Source organism: Oncorhynchus masou, chromosome 16 (genome assembly GCF_036934945.1).
Source record: "Oncorhynchus masou masou isolate Uvic2021 chromosome 16, UVic_Omas_1.1, whole genome shotgun sequence".
In the NCBI taxonomy this organism is placed as follows: domain Eukaryota; kingdom Metazoa; phylum Chordata; class Actinopteri; order Salmoniformes; family Salmonidae; genus Oncorhynchus; species Oncorhynchus masou.
In genome coordinates, this window is record NC_088227.1 from 38,606,965 (window position 1) to 38,627,914 (window position 20,950).

General features: G+C 44.6%; 1 protein-coding gene across 1 annotated transcript; it reads right to left on the reverse strand.

The window, feature by feature from the left end:
- Positions 1-8,887: 8,887 nt before the first annotated feature.
- LOC135557315 (putative uncharacterized protein FLJ45035) lies at positions 8,888-9,421 on the reverse strand. Its single transcript, XM_064990498.1, has one exon. It carries the CDS (start codon positions 9,419-9,421, stop codon positions 8,888-8,890), a length of 534 nt encoding a protein of 177 aa, XP_064846570.1.
- Between the last annotated feature and the right edge of the window lie 11,529 nt (positions 9,422-20,950).

Below are 20,950 nucleotides of genomic sequence, written 5' to 3' on the forward strand. Positions count from 1 at the left end.
GAGAACACAGTGTGATGTTCACCCTGATGTACTAGGATACAAGGAGAACACAGTGTGATGTTCAACCTGATGTACTAGGATACAAGGAGAACACAGTGTGATGTTCACCCTGATGTACTAGGATACAAGGAGAACACAGTGGGTAGTGGGATACATGGAGAACACAGTGTGATGTTAACCCTGATGTACTAGGATACAAGGAGAACACAGTGTGATGTTCACCCTGATGTACTAGGATACAAGGAGAACACAGTGTGATGTTCACCCTGATGTACTAGGATACAAGGAGAACACAGTGGGTAGTGGGATACATGGAGAACACAGTGTGATGTTCACCCTGATGTACTAGGATACAAGGAGAACACCGTGGGTAGTGGGATACATGGAGAACACAGTGGGTAGTGGGATACAAGGAGAACACAGTGTGATGTTCACCCTGATGTACTAGGATACAAGGAGAACACCGTGGGTAGTGGGATACATGGAGAACACAGTGGGTAGTGGGATACAAGGAGAACACAGTGTGATGTTCACCCTGATGTACTAGGATACAAGGAGAACACAGTGTGATGTTCACCCTGATGTACTAGGATACAAGGAGAACACAGTGTGATGTTCACCCTGATGTACTAGGATACAAGGTGAACACAGTGTGATGTTCACCCTGATGTACTAGGATACAAGGAGAACACAGTGGGTAGTGGGATACATGGAGAACACAGTGGGTAGTGGGATACATGGAGAACACAGTGTGATGTTCACCCTGATGTACTAGGATACAAGGAGAACACAGTGGGTAGTGGGATACATGGAGAACACAGTGGGTAGTGGGATACAAGGAGAACACAGTGTGATGTTCACCCTGATGTACTAGGATACAAGGAGAACACAGTGTGATGTTCACCCTGATGTACTAGGATACAAGGAGAACACAGTGTGATGTTCACCCTGATGTACTAGGATACAAGGAGAACACAGTGGGTAGTGGGATACATGGAGAACACAGTGTGATGTTCACCCTGATGTACTAGGATACAAGGAGAACACAGTGTGATGTTCACCCTGATGTACTAGGATACAAGGAGAACACAGTGTGATGTTCACCCTGATGTACTAGGATACAAGGAGAACACAGTGGGTAGTGGGATACATGGAGAACACAGTGTGATGTTCACCCTGATGTACTAGGATACAAGGAGAACACAGTGTGATGTTCACCCTGATGTACTAGGATACAAGGAGAACACAGTGTGATGTTCACCCTGATGTACTAGGATACAAGGAGAACACAGTGTGATGTTCACCCTGATGTACTAGGATACAAGGAGAACACAGTGTGATGTTCACCCTGATGTACTAGGATACAAGGAGAACACAGTGTGATGTTCACCCTGATGTACTAGGATACAAGGAGAACACCGTGTGATGTTCACCCTGATGTACTAGGATACAAGGAGAACACAGTGTGATGTTCACCCTGATGTACTAGGATACAAGGAGAACACAGTGTGATGTTCACCCTGATGTACTAGGATACAAGGAGAACACAGTGTGATGTTCACCCTGATGTACTAGGATACAAGGAGAACACAGTGTGATGTTCACCCTGATGTACTAGGATACAAGGAGAACACAGTGTGATGTTCACCCTGATGTACTAGGATACAAGGAGAACACAGTGTGATGTTCACCCTGATGCCCTAGGATACAAGGAGAACACAGTGGGTAGTGGGATACATGGAGAACACAGTGGGTAGTGGGATACATGGAGAACACAGTGTGATGTTCACCCTGATGTACTAGGATACAAGGAGAACACAGTGTGATGTTCACCCTGATGTACTAGGATACAAGGAGAACACAGTGTGATGTTCACCCTGATGTACTAGGATACAAGGAGAACACAGTGTGATGTTCACCGTGATGTACTAGGATACAAGGAGAACACAGTATGATGTTCACCCTGATGTCCTAGGATACATGGAGAACACAGTATGATGTTCACCCTGATGTACTAGGATACAAGGAGAACACAGTATGATGTTCACCCTGATGTACTAGGATACAAGGAGAACACAGTGTGATGTTCACCCTGATGTACTAGGATACATGGAGAACACAGTGTGATGTTCACCCTGATGTACTAGGATACAAGGAGAACACAGTGTGATGTTCACCCTGATGTACTAGGATACAAGGAGAACACAGTGTGATGTTCACCCTGATGTACTAGGATACAAGGAGAACACAGTGTGATGTTCACCCTGATGTACTAGGATACAAGGAGAACACAGTGTGATGTTCACCCTGATGTACTAGGATACAAGGAGAACACAGTGGGTAGTGGGATACATGGAGAACACAGTGGGTAGTGGGATACATGGAGAACACAGTGTGATGTTCACCCTGATGTACTAGGATACAAGGAGAACACAGTGTGATGTTCACCCTGATGTACTAGGATACAAGGAGAACACAGTGTGATGTTCACCCTGATGTACTAGGATACAAGGAGAACACAGTGTGATGTTCACCCTGATGTACTAGGATACAAGGAGAACACAGTGTGATGTTCACCCTGATGTACTAGGATACAAGGAGAACACAGTGTGATGTTCACCCTGATGTACTAGGATACAAGGAGAACACAGTGGGTAGTGGGATACATGGAGAACACAGTGGGTAGTGGGATACATGGAGAACACAGTGTGATGTTCACCCTGATGTACTAGGATACAAGGAGAACACAGTATGATGTTCACCCTGATGTAGTAGGATACATGGAGAACACAGTATGATGTTCACCCTGATGTACTAGGATACAAGGAGAACACAGTATGATGTTCACCCTGATGTACTAGGATACAAGGAGAACACAGTGTGATGTTCACCCTGATGTACTAGGATACATGGAGAACACAGTGTGATGTTCACCCTGATGTACTAGGATACAAGTAGAACACAGTGTGATGTTCACCCTGATGTACTAGGATACAAGGAGAACACAGTGTGATGTTCACCCTGATGTACTAGGATACATGGAGAACACAGTGTGATGTTCACCCTGATGTACTAGGATACAAGGAGAACACAGTGTGATGTTCACCCTGATGTACTAGGATACAAGGAGAACACAGTGTGATGTTCACCCTGATGTACTAGGATACAAGGAGAACCCAGTGTGATGTTCACCCTGATGTACTAGGATACAAGGAGAACACAGTGGGTAGTGGGATACATGGAGAACACAGTAGGTAGTGGGATACATGGAGAACACAGTGGGTAGTAGGATACATGGAGAACACAGTGGGTAGTGGGATACATGGAGAACACAGTGGGTAGTAGGATACATGGAGAACACAGTGGGTAGTGGGATACATGGAGAACACAGTAGGTAGTGGGATACATGGAGAACACAGTGTGATGTTCACCCTGATGTACTAGGATACATGGAGAACACAGTATGATGTTCACCCTGATGTACTAGGATACATGGAGAACACAGTGTGATGTTCACCCTGATGTACTAGGATACATGGAGAACACAGTATGATGTTCACCCTGATGTACTAGGATACATGGAGAACACAGTATGATGTTCACCCTGATGTACTAGGATACATGGAGAACACAGTATGATGTTCACCCTGATGTACTAGGATACAAGGAGAACACAGTAGGTAGTGGGATACATGGAGAACACAGTATGATGTTCACCCTGATGTACTAGGATACAAGGAGAACACAGTGGGTAGTGGGATACATGGAGAACACAGTATGATGTTCACCCTGATGTACTAGGATACAAGGAGAACACAGTAGGTAGTGGGATACATGGAGAACACAGTATGATGTTCACCCTGATGTACTAGGATACATGGAGAACACAGTGGGTAGTAGGATACATGGAGAACACAGTGTGATGTTCACCCTGATGTACTAGGATACATGGAGAACACAGTGGGTAGTAGGATACATGGAGAACACAGTGTGATGTTCACCCTGATGTACTAGGATACATGGAGAACACAGTGGGTAGTAGGATACATGGAGAACACAGTGTGATGTTCACCCTGATGTACTAGGATACAAGGAGAACACAGTAGGTAGTGGGATACAAGGAGAACACAGTGGGTAGTAGGATACAAGGAGAACACAGTGGGTAGTGGGATACATGGAGAACACAGTAGGTAGTGGGATACAAGGAGAACACAGTAGGTAGTGGGATACAAGGAGAACACAGTAGGTAGTGGGATACATGGAGAACACAGTGGGTAGTGGGATACAAGGAGAACACAGTAGGTAGTGGGATACATGGAGAACACAGTGGGTAGTGGGATACAAGGAGAACACAGTAGGTAGTAGGATACATGGAGAACACAGTGGGTAGTGGGATACAAGGAGAACACAGTGGGTAGTGGGATACAAGGAGAACACAGTGGGTAGTGGGATACAACGAGAACACAGTAGGTAGTGGTATACAAGGAGAACACAGTAGGTAGTGGGATACATGGAGAACACAGTGGGTAGTGGGATACAAGGAGAACACAGTAGGTAGTGGGATACAAGGAGAACACAGTAGGTAGTGGGATACAAGGAGAACACAGTGGGTAGTAGTATACATGGAGAACACAGTGGGTAGTAGGATACATGGAGAACACAGTGGGTAGTAGGATACATGGAGAACACAGTAGGTAGTGGGATACAAGGAGAACACAGTAGGTAGTAGGATACAAGGAGAACACAGTGGGTAGTGGGATACAAGGAGAACACAGTGGGTAGTAGGATACAAGGAGAACACAGTGGGTAGTGGGATACATGGAGAACACAGTGGGTAGTGGGATACAAGGAGAACACAGTGGGTAGTAGGATACAAGGAGAACACAGTGGGTAGTGGGATACATGGAGAACACAGTGGGTAGTGGGATACATGGAGAACACAGTGGGTAGTGGGATACATGGAGAACACAGTGGGTAGTGGGATACAAGGAGAACACAGTGGGTAGTGGGATACATGGAGAACACAGTGGGTAGTGGGATACATGGAGAACACAGTGGGTAGTGGGATACATGGAGAACACAGTGGGTAGTGGGATACAAGGAAAACACAGTGGGTAGTAGGATACAAGGAGAAAACAGTAGGTAGTGGGATACAAGGAGAACACAGTGGGTAGTGGGATACAAGGAGAACATAGTGGGTAGTGGGATACATGGAGAACACAGTGGGTAGTGGGATACATGGAGAACACAGTGGGTAGTAGGATACAAGGAGAAAACAGTAGGTAGTGGGATACAAGGAGAACACAGTGGGTAGTGGGATACAAGGAGAACATAGTGGGTAGTGGGATACATGGAGAACACAGTGGGTAGTGGGATACATGGAGAACACAGTGGGTAGTAGGATACAAGGAGAAAACAGTAGGTAGTGGGATACAAGGAGAACACAGTGGGTAGTGGGATACAAGGAGAACATAGTGGGTAGTGGGATACATGGAGAACACAGTGGGTAGTGGGATACATGGAGAACACAGTGGGTAGTAGTATACATGGAGAACACAGTGGGTATTAGGATACATGGAGAACACAGTGGGTAGTAGGATACATGGAGAACACAGTAGGTAGTGGGATACAAGGAGAACACAGTGGGTAGTGGGATACAAGGAGAACACAGTGGGTAGTGGGATACAAGGAGAACACAGTAGGTAGTGGGATACAAGGAGAACACAGTAGGTAGTGGGATACATGGAGAACACAGTGGGTAGTGGGATACAAGGAGAACACAGTAGGTAGTGGGATACAAGGAGAACACAGTAGGTAGTGGGATACAAGGAGAACACAGTGGGTAGTAGTATACATGGAGAACACAGTGGGTAGTAGGATACATGGAGAACACAGTGGGTAGTAGGATACATGGAGAACACAGTAGGTAGTGGGATACAAGGAGAACACAGTAGGTAGTAGGATACAAGGAGAACACAGTGGGTAGTGGGATACAAGGAGAACACAGTGGGTAGCAGGATACAAGGAGAACACAGTGGGTAGTGGGATACATGGAGAACACAGTGGGTAGTGGGATACAAGGAGAACACAGTGGGTAGTAGGATACAAGGAGAACACAGTGGGTAGTGGGATACATGGAGAACACAGTGGGTAGTGGGATACATGGAGAACACAGTGGGTAGTGGGATACATGGAGAACACAGTGGGTAGTGGGATACAAGGAGAACACAGTGGGTAGTGGGATACATGGAGAACACAGTGGGTAGTGGGATACATGGAGAACACAGTGGGTAGTGGGATACATGGAGAACACAGTGGGTAGTGGGATACAAGGAGAACACAGTGGGTAGTAGGATACAAGGAGAAAACAGTAGGTAGTGGGATACAAGGAGAACACAGTAGGTAGTGGGATACATGGAGAACACAGTGGGTAGTAGGATACATGGAGAACACAGTGGGTAGTGGGATACATGGAGAACACAGTGGGTAGTAGGATACATGGAGAACACAGTGGGTAGTGGGATACAAGGAGAACACAGTGGGTAGTAGGATACATGGAGAACACAGTGGGTAGTGGGATACAAGGAGAACACAGTGGGTAGTAGGATACATGGAGAACACAGTGGGTAGTGGGATACAAGGAGAACACAGTGGGTAGTGGGATACACGGAGAACACAGTGGGTAGTAGGATACATGGAGAACACAGTGAGTAGTGGGATACATGGAGAACACAGTGGGTAGTGGGATACAAGGAGAACACAGTGGGTAGTAGGATACATGGAGAACACAGTGGGTAGTAGGATACATGGAGAACACAGTGGGTAGTGGGATACAAGGAGAACACAGTGGGTAGTGGGATACAAGGAGAACACAGTGGGTAGTAGGATACATGGAGAACACAGTGGGTAGTGGGATACAAGGAGAACACAGTGGGTAGTAGGATACATGGAGAACACAGTGGATAGTGGGATACATGGAGAACACAGTGGGTAGTGGGATACATGGAGAACACAGTGGGTAGTAGGATACATGGAGAACACAGTAGGTAGTGGGATACAAGGAGAACACAGTGGGTAGTAGGATACATGGAGAACACAGTGGGTAGTGGGATACATGGAGAACACAGTGGGTAGTAGGATACATGGAGAACACCGTGGGTAGTGGGATACAAGTAGAACACAGTAGGTAGTGGGATACAAGGAGAACACAGTGGGTAGTAGGATACATGGAGAACACAGTGGGTAGTGGGATACATGGAGAACACAGTGAGTAGTAGGATACATGGAGAACACAGTGGGTAGTGGGATACATGGAGAACACAGTGGGTAGTGGGATACAAGGAGAACACAGTAGGTAGTGGGATACAAGGAGAACACAGTGGGTAGTAGGATACATGGAGAACACAGTGGGTAGTGGGATACATGGAGAACACAGTGGGTAGTAGGATACATGGAGAACACAGTGGGTAGTAGGATACATGGAGAACACAGTGGGTAGTGGGATACATGGAGAACACAGTGGGTAGTAGGATACATGGAGAACACAGTGGGTAGTAGGATACATGGAGCACACAGTGGGTAGTAGGATACATGGAGCACACAGTGGGTAGTAGGATACATGGAGAACACAGTGGGTAGGAGGATACATGGAGAACACATTGGGTAGTAGGATACATGGAGAACACAGTGGGTAGTAGGATACATGGAGAACACAGTGGGTAGTAGGATACATGGAGAACACAGTGGGTAGTAGGATACATGGAGAACACAGTGGGTAGTAGGATACATGGAGAACACAGTGGGTAGTGGGATACATGGAGAACACAGTGGGTAGTGGGATACATGGAGAACACAGTGGGTAGTGGGATACATGGAGAACACAGTGGGTAGTGGGATACATGGAGAACACAGTGGGTAGTAGGATACATGAGGATACGTGTTATAACAGCTGCTCCATTAATTTATTATACAGGCCTGCTACATCAGCAACATACACTGACTATACCAAACATTAGGTTGGACCTGGACTCAACAACGTTGCGGATGAACTCTACAAGGTGTCGACAGCGTTCCACAGGGATGTTGGCCCGTGTTGACTACAATGCTTCCCACAGTCGTGTCAAGTCAGCTGGATGTCCTTTGGGTGGTGGACCATTCTTGATACACACGGGGAACTGTTGAGCGTGAAAAACTCAGTAGCGTTGTTCTTACCACAAACGGGTGCGCCTGACACCTACTACCATACAGTTCAAAGGCACTTCAATATTTTGTCTTGCCAATTCACCCACTGATTGGCACACATATGAATCCATGTCTCAGTTGTCTTAAGGCTTTAAAATCCTTCTTTAACCTGTCTCCTGCCCTTCATCTTTAACCTGTCTCCTCCCCTCCATCTTTAACCTGTCTCCTCCCCTTCATCTTTAACCTGTCTCCTTCCCTTCATCTTTATTAACCTGTCTCCTCCCCTTCATCTTTAACCTGTCTCCTCCCCTCCATCTTTAACCTGTCTCCTTCCCTTCATCTTTAACCTGTCTCTTCCCCTTCATCTTTAACCTGTCTCCTCCCCTCCATCTTTAACCTGTCTCCTTCCCTTCATCTTTAACCTCTCCTCCCCTTCATATTGAACCTGTCTCCTCCCCTTCATCTTTAACCTGTCTCCTCCCCTTCATCTTTAACCTGTCTCCTCCCCTTCATCTTTAACCTGTCTCGTCCCCTTCATCTTTAACCTGTCTCCTCCCCTTCATGTTTAACCTGTCTCCTCCCCTTCATCTACACTGATTGAAGTGGATTTAACAGGTGACATCAATGAGGGATCATATATTTCACCTGGATTCACCTGGTCAGTATATGTCATGGAAAGAGCAGGTTCTCTTAATGTTTAGTACACTCAGTGTAAGAGAGGTTCAACATATGCCTGGTTATTAGAGCAGTTCACTATAGGCTTGCTTACATTATGAGAGAAGTTCAACATAGGCACTTTAGAGGCAGGGCAGTTCAACATAGGCACTTTAGAGGCAGGGCAGTTCAACATAGACACGCTAGAGACAGGGCAGTTCAACATAGACACTTTAGAGGCAGGGCAGTTCAACATAGACAATTTAGAGGCAGGGCAGTTCAACATAGGCACTTTAGAGGCAGGGCAGTTAAACATAGACACGTTAGAGGCAGGGCAGTTCAACATAGACACGTTAGAGACAGGGTAGTTCAACATAGACACGTTAGAGGCAGGGCAGTTCAACGTAGGCACGTTAGAGGCAGGGTAGTTCAACATAGACACGTTAGAGGCAGGGCAGTTCAACATAGACACGTTAGAGACAGGGTAGTTCAACATAGACACGTTAGAGGCAGGGCAGTTCAACGTAGGCACGTTAGAGGCAGGGTAGTTCAACATAGACACGTTAGAGGCAGGGCAGTTCAACATAGACACGTTAGAGGCAGGGTAGTTCAACAGACACGTTAGAGGCAGGGCAGTTCAACAGACACGTTAGAGGCAGGGCAGTTCAACATACTGTAGAACCTGTGACCTTAGAAACAGTGAGGAGGACTGTATAAAGAGAGAGGGTGCAGCATCGCTGGGAAAAGCAAAATTACATGCCTCTATATTATACACAAACACACACACAGTGACTTAGTGACTCCTATGTGGACTGTCTGTGTCAGAGATCTGCTTCTCTCGCACTGAGAAGGAGAAGCTTGGGAAACTCCTTTTCACCCAAACATAATCATAAAAGTGCAACCAGAACCAGTCAAAACTAAATACATCAAAGACACTTGTTTATTTTGGACCTTTGCAAATTTCTATACACATGAAAACCTCGAGTCAAAATGACCCAAAACTTCATGTTTGTATACAAATTCTACACATACATTCCACAACACATCAGTGTGTCCACATTTTGAAGTTAGGATCATGACCCTAAATGAAGAAGTAATTTAATTTCATGGAGAAAATTAGAGGTTAACTAGTATTTTAGACAACTCAAAAGTGGAAATGGGTCAAATTGACCCGCAACATAACAGGAGGGTTAATGGTATTTAGTAGTTTATTAGGGTCACCCATTAGATGTTGTCATAGCAGCAGCTACTTTTCCTGGGGTCCACACAGAACATAAAACATGACACAATACAAAACATCAAAAGACAAGAACCGCTCAAGAACAGAGCTACAAACATTTTAAAAACGTCTCACATAGCCGACATATCAATACACACACACACAAAATATCTAGGTCAAATAGGGGAGAGGCGTTGTGCAGTAAGTTGTTGCTTTATCTGTTGTTTTTCTTAAACCAGGTCTGCTGTTCATTCAATGTCGGTAAAGAAGCAGCATTCCTTTCGTCTCTTTTCATCCACGGCTTTCCTCGTTCGTCTTCAAATGCCTTCTTCACTGTTTGTATTGGGTGCATTTTGAATGGCATAATCTGAGTGTATGCTTAAAAGTAACTGTCCAGTGAAATTCTCACTTGTAAAAGTTTATATGCTGTTTAACTCATACCCAAATGATGTTAATATGCTGTTAAACTCATACCCAAATGATGTTATTATGCTGTTTAACTCATACCCAAATGATGTTAATATGCTGTTTAACTCATACCCAAATGATGTTAATATGCTGTTTAACTCATACCCAAATGATGTTAATATGCTGTTAAACTCATACCCAAATGATGTTAATATGCTGTTTAACTCATACCCAAATGATGTTAATATGCTGTTTAACTCATACCCAAATGATGTTAATATGCTGTTTAACTCATACCCAAATGATGTTAATATGCTGTTAAACTCATACCCAAATGATGTTAATATGCTGTTTAACTCATACCCAAATGATGTTAATATGCTGTTTCCTCATAGAATATGATGTCATGCTATTTCCTCATAGAACATGATGTCATGCTATTTCCTCATAGAACATGATGTCATGCTATTTCCTCATAGAACATGATGTCATGTTGGCTCATTGGTTGAGCTAGACAATCAGTGGTGTATATGAATATTTTTAATGACCTGAATATGCCCACACCGTTCTATTGTTGGGGTATAGCCACACATTTACAGAAAATATGCTTTGTAGTATACTTAATTAAAAGAAATTGGGAAGGAAAACTATTTCACTCATATTTGCAATAATTATTGGTCATATTTCGTGTATAAATATGGAAACACTGGACAGTTACTTTAAGTTCCTCTTACAGAGTTCATATTCTCTGCAAGAAAAGCCAATCAATCACATATTCATGAGTTTAGGATCAAGATGGTCTGTTTATGTGTTTGAAAGCCCAACGGCGCCCCCTAGCCCTGGACTGCAACAGGTTACCACTCGCCGAGTTCTCCATCTTCCCCAATATGTCTCTCTCCTCACCCTCTTTTTCCAGGCTTCTGTCATCTATGGCTATGTCATTGTCAAATGATAGAGAAAGTGAATACAGTATTTTTTTAAAGAGTTTCCTAATTCCTAGTTTCCTAATTCCATCACTGCAGTCTCCATCCAGCAACTACCTGGCTGGTATTTCTAGTTGGTGTTGATGATACATAAGTTGTATCAAATCAAAACAGCTAATCAAATGTTATTTTTCACACGCGCCGAATACAACAGGTGTAGACCCTCAGCAGTCTTACGGCTTGGGGTAGGAAGCTGCACACGCGCCGATTACAACAGGTGTAGACCCTCAGCAGTCTTACGGCTTGGGGTAGGAAGCTGCACACGCGCCGAATACAACAGGTGTAGACCTTCAGCAGTCTTACGGCTTGGGGGTGGAAGCTGCACACGCGCCGAATACAACAGGTGTAGACCCTCAGCAGTCTTACGGCTTGGGGTAGGAAGCTGCACACGCGCCGAATACAACAGGTGTAGACCTTCAGCAGTCTTACGGCTTGGGGGTGGAAGCTGCACATGCGCCGAATACAACAGGTGTAGACCTTCAGCAGTCTTATGGCTTGGGGGTGGAAGCTGGTAAGAAGCCTTTTGGACCTAGACTTGGCGTTCCGGTACCGCTTGCCGTACGGTAGCAAAGAGAACAGTCCATGACTATGGTGGCTGGAGTCTTTGACAATGTTTAGGGCCTTCCTCTGACACCGCCTGGTATAGTTAATATATGCATAATATAGATAGTTACTCAATAATTACATATATTCTGTATAGTTTTTGAAGATATTCAGGTAGTTAACATTACTTACAATTCCATCAGATACATCTGTCAAGGTATAACAACTCACTCACTGCATCCAAAATGTGTGATTTCTAGCAGTGGGAGTCTGGGCCGTGGCTGTTCAGGGGAGTTGTTCTACCCACTGATAACTATGCAGGGAGTTGTTCTGTGCCTGGTAACTGCCAAAATAACTGCCGATAATTAGGCATTTCAGAGCGCTGAATGTCTTTTAACAAAGCCACCTGCGCTGCCTGTGGTGAACGAGGCTACAGTTCTACGTACCGTAGAGTGATTGTCATTTTTAATCTAGCACTCCCGCAGAGACTTCGTGCTGCATCAGCCTAGTCTGCAGGGGGCCAGAGGTGTGTGTTGGTGTGTGTGTGTATGTGCATGTGTGCATGTACATGTGTGTGTGTGTGTGCCACTTAGATAATATTGAATGTTTAGTCCTGATGTCCCTTATACGAATATGATCATCATTGTCTGGACATTTTAGAGACAGTTTTGAAGAGACACAGCAGATTCTGGACAGATGTTGTACTGTCAATTGATATTCTAATGTCCACGGATTTCACTAGTCTGTCACACTGGTGAAAAAAACATGAGTAATTTACAGACTCTATAGAAGATAAAGCACTTATTAACAATTATATAAAGGGTGGGTCTAATCCTGAGTGCTGATTGGTTAAAACTGCATTCCAGCCGGTGTCTATTCCACAAGTTACCACCGGCTAAATCTGTGACATTAAAATGACTATTTACTCTCTTCCATCTGACTGCGCAATCCACTGTTTCATTAGCCCAGCCAGGCAATTTATAAACTTTATCTACACTATAAAAAGCATCAAGATATTATCTCACATTTATTTAAGACTAACATTTTGTTTTCAGATTTGTAAAAACCTTGCAGTTTTTCTCTCCGACATATTCAACTTTGTTTCAATATTGAAATTTGATCTCCAGCTGTCCCATAGTATTGAACGTGTCGGGAGTCGGGTCGAGACAAACAGGCAGGCAGCATTTCTCAGCTAGTCAAAATCGTGAATCACCTGGCCATATTTTTATGGATATAAACAAATAGATGTCAATTGAAAAAAGGTCAAATGAAAAGCAGCCAATTTGCAGTCTTTCCAGCTTTAGTTTGAAGTTATTGTGTTAGCTGTGTTGTTGGCTAACTCCTCTGAACAACAGTGTCCTAATGAGAGAGCACATTTTCCATGCCAGGCGAAATCGCGCCTCATTACCTCATTGTTATGGATGTATCCAAGTGAATGTCCCTAGAAAACAGCTTAAACAAATGCAGCTACTTTGTTGTTATTCTGGCTGCACTTTTTGACGTGCCTGTAAGTTAGCCGCAGTTGGCAAGCTAGCAAGCAAAGGATAAGAACGTTGCCTGCCAGTATAGCATTGGAACATTTACATCGAACGACTGGGTCGAGTCCATAGACACAGAACAAAAAGACTGAACGACTGGATCGAGTCCATAGATACAGAACAAAAAGACTGAATGACTGGGTCGCGTCCATAGACACAGAACAAGAAGACTGAATGACTGGGTCGAGTCCATAGGTACAGAACAAAAAGACTGAACGACTGGGTCGAGTCCATAGACACAGAACAAGAAGACTGAATGACTGGGTCGAGTCCATAGGTACAGAACAAAAAGACTGAACGACTGGGTCACGTCCCTAGCAACGTTAGATTTCTGTTGGGACTAATGTCAATCATTATTTGAATATGTTGGGAACCCATTATTAAAAGTGATAAAGTGCTCGAAGCCAATGTTTCGAGGATATATTGGCACGGTTTGCCGGAGCTCGACTTCGTCTCGGGCCTAACAAAAGTGGTGCCAATATATCCTCCATACACCAGCTTCCCAGGAATTATCACTCAAATAAATAAATACTTTATTAAGGTGTCTAGTATGATTCAGAGAAGTGTCATAGGATTTCTCAAAATTGTTAGAAGACCACAAGCATAAATCTCCATAATTTATTTAATAATCGTATCAGTAGATTGAAGTTGAGTCGGGTTATGGAACTATGGTGGCAGGCAGCTGAGTGGTTAGAGCGTTGGACTGATAATCAAAAGGTTGCAAGATCAAATCCCTGAGCTGACAAGGTAAAAAAATATATGTTGTTCTACCCCTGAACAAGCCAGTTTACCCACCCCATTTGTTCTTAACCTTGCCTAGTAAAATAAAATACTTGACGAAGATGATTTCACCATTATCCGTTTGCCTTTACATGTATTCAAATCTGTGATTTTGACCTTAAAACATCATGTTTTATTATTTTAGGGGTAATTGGCCATGTATAGACCCATAAACTGAATTAGTTCAAAAACTTCACAAATATTAATGTTAATAGGTTTGTTTACTGTTTCTTGCACAATGGTAGATCTGGTTTATGTGGGTTTTGACACCACCACAGGTGAAAACTTGGTTTGTATGGATATAGTGGCTGAGATATGCAGGTGTATTTTTATTTTATTTAACATTATTTATTTAACTAGGCAAGTTGTCACATTGTATAAATGACAGGCGCAGGAATACGTAATAGGGGTTTTTAATACTCCACCTAAAAATACAACATGCCATCAAAAGGCACGGGGACGAAGCCCAAAACAAACACTTATAGAAAACCACAGGGATGTAAACACAAACAAAAGAGGAAGGTTAAACCTCTAATAAATACACGGGACATGACCCGTAACAACAATACACGGGACGAGACCCGTAATAACAATACACGGGACGAGACCCATAACAACAATACACGGGATGAGACCCGTAACAACAATACACGGGACGAGACCCGTAATAACAATACACGGGACGTGACCCGTAACAACAATACACGGGACGAGACCCGTAATTACAATACACGGGATGAGACCTGTAATAACAATACACGGGACGAGACCCGTAATAACAATACACGGGACGAGACCCGTAACAACAATACACGGGACGAGACCCGTAACAACAATACACGGGATGAGACCCGTAATAACAATACACGGGACGAGACCCGTAACAACAATACACGGGATGAGACCCGTAACAACAATACACGGGACGAGACCCGTAACAACAATACACAGGACGAGACCCGTAATAACAATACACGGGACGAGACCCGTAATAACAATACACGGGACGAGACCCTTAATAACAAGTGCACAATACACACAGCGAGAAATCCGAAACAACAAAGCACAAGTACTCACAAGACCAACGGGCATGGGAACAATAACCGACAAGACAATGGTGAACAGAGGGCACATATATACAATTACAAATCAGGGGAAATGGGTACCAGGTGTGCGTAATGAAACCGTTCAGTGACGCCTAGAGGCCGGTGACGTAGACCTCCGGAACTGGTGCACGGAATGAGCAGTGGTAGCAGGGGAATCCGTGACACAAGTCAGTTAAGAGCAAATTCTTATTTACAATGAGGCCTACCACGGCCAAACCCGGACCTGTGCCTCCATATGAGACTCCCAATCACGGCCGGTTGTGATACAGCCTGGAATCAAACCAGGGTCTGTAGTGACGCCTCTAGCGCTTAGATGCAGTGCCTTAGACCGCTGCACCACTCGGGACTCAGAGGTAGTCCTGGTTTGTATGAGTACTAGAGCTGAGGTGCAGGGCTAGTCCTGGTTTGTAGGAGTACTAGAGCTGAGGTGCAGGGCTAGTCCTGGTTTGTAGGAGTACTGGAGCTGAGGTGCAGGGCTAGTCCTGGTTTGTAGGAGTACTGGAGCTGAGGTGCAGGGCTAGTCCTGGTTTGTAGGAGTACTGGAGCTGAGATGCAGGGCTAGTCCTGGTTTGTAGGAGTACTGGAGCTGAGATGCAGGGCTAGTCCTGGTTTGTAGGAGTACTAGAGCTGAGGTGCAGGGCTAGTCCTGGTTTGTAGGAGTACTGGAGCTGAGATGCAGGGCTAGTCCTGGTTTGTAGGAGTACTGGAGCTGAGATGCAGGGCTAGTCCTGGTTTGTAGGAGTACTAGAGCTGAGGTGCAGGGCTAGTCCTGGTTTGTAGGAGTACTAGAGCTGAGGTGCAGGGCTAGACCTGGTTTGTAGGAGTACTGGAGCTGAGATGCAGGGCTAGTCCTGGTTTGTAGGAGTACTAGAGCTGAGGTGCAGGGCTAGTCCTGGTTTGTAGGAGTACTGGAGCTGAGGTGCAGGGCTAGTCCTGGTTAGTAGGAGTACTGGAGCTGAGGTGCAGGGCTAGTCCTGGTTTGTAGGAGTACTGGAGCTGAGATGCAGGGCTAGTCCTGGTTTGTATGAGTACTGGAGCTGAGGTGCAGGGCTAGTCCTGGTTTGTAGGAGTACTGGAGCTGAGGTGCAGGGGAAGACTTGTTTGACAGTTTATGAGTATTCACTCCTCAACACATTTAGACCTGGCTCAGTTGACTTATATGGTTCAAGCACAGTTGCAGACTTTGTAGTTATGTATATGGGAGCTGAAGTACAGCTGTACACCTGTAATTCAGAAGTACACTCATTTATATGACAATTGGGACTGACATGTAGCAGTAAACCTTTTGTATGTTATCAATATTGGGTTAGACGTGCAGGTGTACTACACCTGGTCTGTTAGAATACTGGGTTAGACGTGCAGGTGTACACCTGGTCTGTAAGAATATTGGGGCTGAAGAACAGGTGTGGATGTGGTTTGAATTTTTTATTTTTTTTATTTTTATTTCACCTTTATTTAACCAGGTAGGCTAGTTGAGAACAAGTTCTCATTTGCAACTGCGACCTGGCCAAGATAAAGCATAGCAGTGTGAACAGACAACACAGAGTTACACATGGAGTAAGCAATTAACAAGTCAATAACACAGTAGAAAAAAAGAGAATCTATATACATTGTGTGCAAAAGGCATGAGGAGGTGGGCGAATAATTACTATTTTGCAGATTAACACTGGAGTGATAAATGATCAGATGGTCATGTACAGGTAGAGATATTGTTGTGCAAAAGAGCAGAAAAGTAAATAAATAAAAACAGTATGGGGATGAGGTTGGTAAAATTGGGTGGGCTATTTACCGATAGACTATGTACAGCTGCAGCGATCGGTTAGCTGCTCAGATAGCTGATGTTTGAAGTTGGTGAGGGAGATAAAAGTCTCCAACTTCAGTGATTTTTGCAATTCATTCCAGTCACAGGCAGCAGAGAACTGGAACGAAAGGCGGCCAAATGAGGTGTTGGCTTTAGGGATGATCAGTGAGATACACCTGCTGGAGCGCGTGCTACGGGTGGGTGTTGCCATCGTGACCAGGGAACTGAGATAAGGCCGAGCTTTACCTAGCATGGACTTGTAGATGACCTGGAGCCAGTGGGTCTGGCGACAAATAGCGAGGGCCAACCGAGTAGAGCATACAGGTCGCAGTGGTGGGTGGTATAAGGTGCTTTAGTAACAAAACGGATGGCACTGTGATAGACTGCATCCAGTTTGCTGAGTAGAGTGTTGGAAGCTATTTTGTAGATGACATCGCCGAAGTCGAGGATCGGTAGGATAGTCAGTTTTACTAGGGTAAGTTTGGCGGCGTGTGTGAAGGAGGCTTTGTTGCGGAATAGAAAGCAATGAATGTTGAGGCTTGGACATTGGGGTAGACCTGTTTAATATGAGTATGTCCATGTATTTACCTGCTTTATATCAGCAATGGGTGTAGGGATACACAGAGTTCGTACAGGTAATGGGTCTTGATGGATGTCTTTGCACATTCAAATCCTTTCTGGCAACAAGTTTGTGGTGGGAAATGAATGGGGGTGGGGCACATGTGTTAACCCGCTGTACTATGAGTTTATCTATGAAAAGATTAGTGTGTACAGGTCAGAGGTCACAGTAATAAGATATGCAAATAACAAGGTTGTGGTGTGCAGCGAACAGCTGGAGATGGGTTACTGTTGGTGACTTGGGGAATACAAGCCTACAAGGCTGGAAAGTAACAGAGATGAGGTGTATTGGCAAAGGAAGTGGGGCCTATGAGTAATACATAGGGCCTTTAGGGCCAGGATATGGAGGTATTGATACCGGATTGTATTAATATCATGGTATTGGCATGTGAGTGTAAGGGTTAGGGCAGTGGGTAACAGGGCTTGTGGGTAATTGGGTTTCAGTGTGTGGTTAAGTGCGCTGAGGTATATTGTACGGTGCATTTGGAAAGTATTCAGACCCCTTGCCTTTTTCCACATTTTGTTATGCTACAGCCTTATTCTAAAATGTATCAATCTACACACAATACCCATAATGACAAAGCAAAATCTGTTTGTTTTTTAAATATTTGCAAATGTATAAGTATTTAGACCTATTACTCAGTACTTTTTGAAGCCTTGGCATCGTTTACAGCCTCGAGTCTTCTTGGGTATGAAGCTACAAGTTTGGAACCACCAAGACTCTTCCTAGAGCTGGCCGCCCGGCCAAACTGAACAATCGGGGGAGAAGGGTCTTGGTCAGGGAGGTGACCAAGAACCCAATGGTCACTCTGACAGGGCTCCAGAGTTCCTCTGTGGAGATGGGAGAACCCTCCAGAAGGACAATCATCTCTTCAGCACTCCACCAATCAGGTCTTTATGGTAGAGTGGCCAGACAGAAGCCACTCCTCTTGGAGGCACCTAAAGGACTCTTAGACCATGAGAAGCAAGATTCTCTGGTCTGATGAAACCAAAATTGAACTATTTGGCCTGAATGCCAAGCGTCAAGACTGGAGGACACCTGGCAACGTCCCTACGGTGAAAATGGTGGTGGCAGCATCATGCTATGGGGATGTTTTTCAACGTCAGGGAGACTAGTCAGGATCGAGGCAAAGATGAACAGCGCAAAGTACTTGAACCCGGTCTAACATCTCTGGAGAGACCTGAGCAACCCTAAGCACACAGCAAGGCAATGCAGGAGTGGCTTCGGGACAAGTATCTGAATATACTTGAGTGGCCCAGCCAGAGTCCAGACTTGAACCCTGGAGAGACCTGAAAACAGCTGTGCAGCGACGCTCCCCATCCAACCTTACAGAGCTGGAGAAGATCTGCAGAGAATAATGGGAAAAACTCTGCAAATACAGGTGTGCCAAGCTTGTAGCTTCATACCCAAGACTACTCAAGGCTTTAATCACTACCAAAGGTGCTTCAACAAAGTACTGAGTAAAGGGTCTGAATACTTATGTAAATGTGATATTTTCTGTGTTTTTCTATTAGCAAAATAAATGTTTTTAACTGTTTTTGCTTTGTCATTACGCGGTATTGTGTGTAGATTGATGAGGGGGAAAACTATCTAATCAATTTTAGAATAAGGCTGTAACATAACAAAATGTGGAAAAAGTCAAGGGGTCTGAATACTTTCTGAAGGCACTGTATATATTTGAAAGCAATATGAATTACATGTTAGGGTTTCTGATGGCATAAGATTTACAAAGTGGTATGTCTGTGAAAAATCAGGGAACAAATAATGCTCTAAGAAATATCAGAGGACTCACATTATCTACAGTCCAAAGACTGAAAAACAAGAGAACAGATTCCTCCAAATGAAACAATCTTGTTTTCTACATCTTCCTCCCTTCATCGCTTGCTATGTCTCATTACTTTGATGTCTGACAGACAGACAGACAGACAGACAGACAGACAGACAGACAGACAGACAGACAGACAGACAGACAGACAGACAGACAGACAGACAGACAGACAGAGAAACAGAGAGAGAGAGAAAGTGCAAAACAGACAGACAGAGAAACAGACAGACAGAGAGACAGACAAACACACCAAATCCTCAGATGTTCTTCCGCCCAAAAGAGAAAAGAAAAGAACAGAGCTTCAAATAAACCCGTTGCAATTCTTTTCCAGTTCAGTCATCCTCATCCTCGACTCTGCCAGGTTAGGGAACTCATTTAAATGTCTCCCCCTCTCTCTTCTCTTTTCTTCTCTCCTATCTCGCTCTCCTTGTTCCTCTACTTGTCTCTTCTCTCCTTTCCTCACCCTCACTCCTCTCTCCTTTCTCTCCCCCTGTCCTCTCTTACCTCCCTTCCCCCCATTTCTACCCCTCTCTCCTCCACTGAATGAGATGCCTGTGTCTGATGTCCCGAGACAATTTGCAGAGCCGGGTGGCACCCCTACCCTCAGACCGAAGCACTGTGCCTCCCGCTCCCTGGCACACACACACACACAGACACACTGCTCCCTGGCAAAGACGAGAGGAATTATTTTTATCCCCAGAACGCACTGGCTATGCACCGATGATTTCAAATGCCTGGCTGGCTTGAGTCTCACATTGTCAGGGATGATTCTGGAGAAGTGCCAAACCTATTATATTGATCTCTCTTTCAATGGCAACCGACAATAGCGATTTACAGCAGAGCATATTAGGGAAATACAATCTGCCTCTCACATTGCGTGTGTGTGTGTGTGTGTGTGTGTGTGTGTGTGTGTGTGTGTGTGTGTGTGTGTGCGTGCGTGCGTGCGTGCGTGCGTGCGTGCGTGTGTGTGTGTATTTAATTGCTTGTAGACGATGACATTCTAACACTCTCATATTGATGTCCAATATATCCCTGTGCACTTGCCTTTCCTAATTTGTACCTCATTTACGTCTCATGCTAAAGATGCACATTATAATTAGTTTCAGATAGACAGCTATACTTTCATCTCATGTCAGGATCGTATTACTGTGGTTCAGCCAGTTTTTACTGCTTATTGCCTGCTGGCATCCAGGTCTCAATTCCTGAGAGTCCTCTCTCTCTCTCTCACTGGCAGGCATGTCAGAACTGGCTATTTTTGAAGAGATCAGACCTTCGATGTTTACCAGGGCAAAC

What these genes read in the sequence shown, in the direction of transcription:
- LOC135557315 (XM_064990498.1), bottom strand. Translation starts at nt 9,421, where the DNA reads ATGTTGAACTGCCCTGCCTCTAACGTGTCTATGTTGAACTACCCTGCC.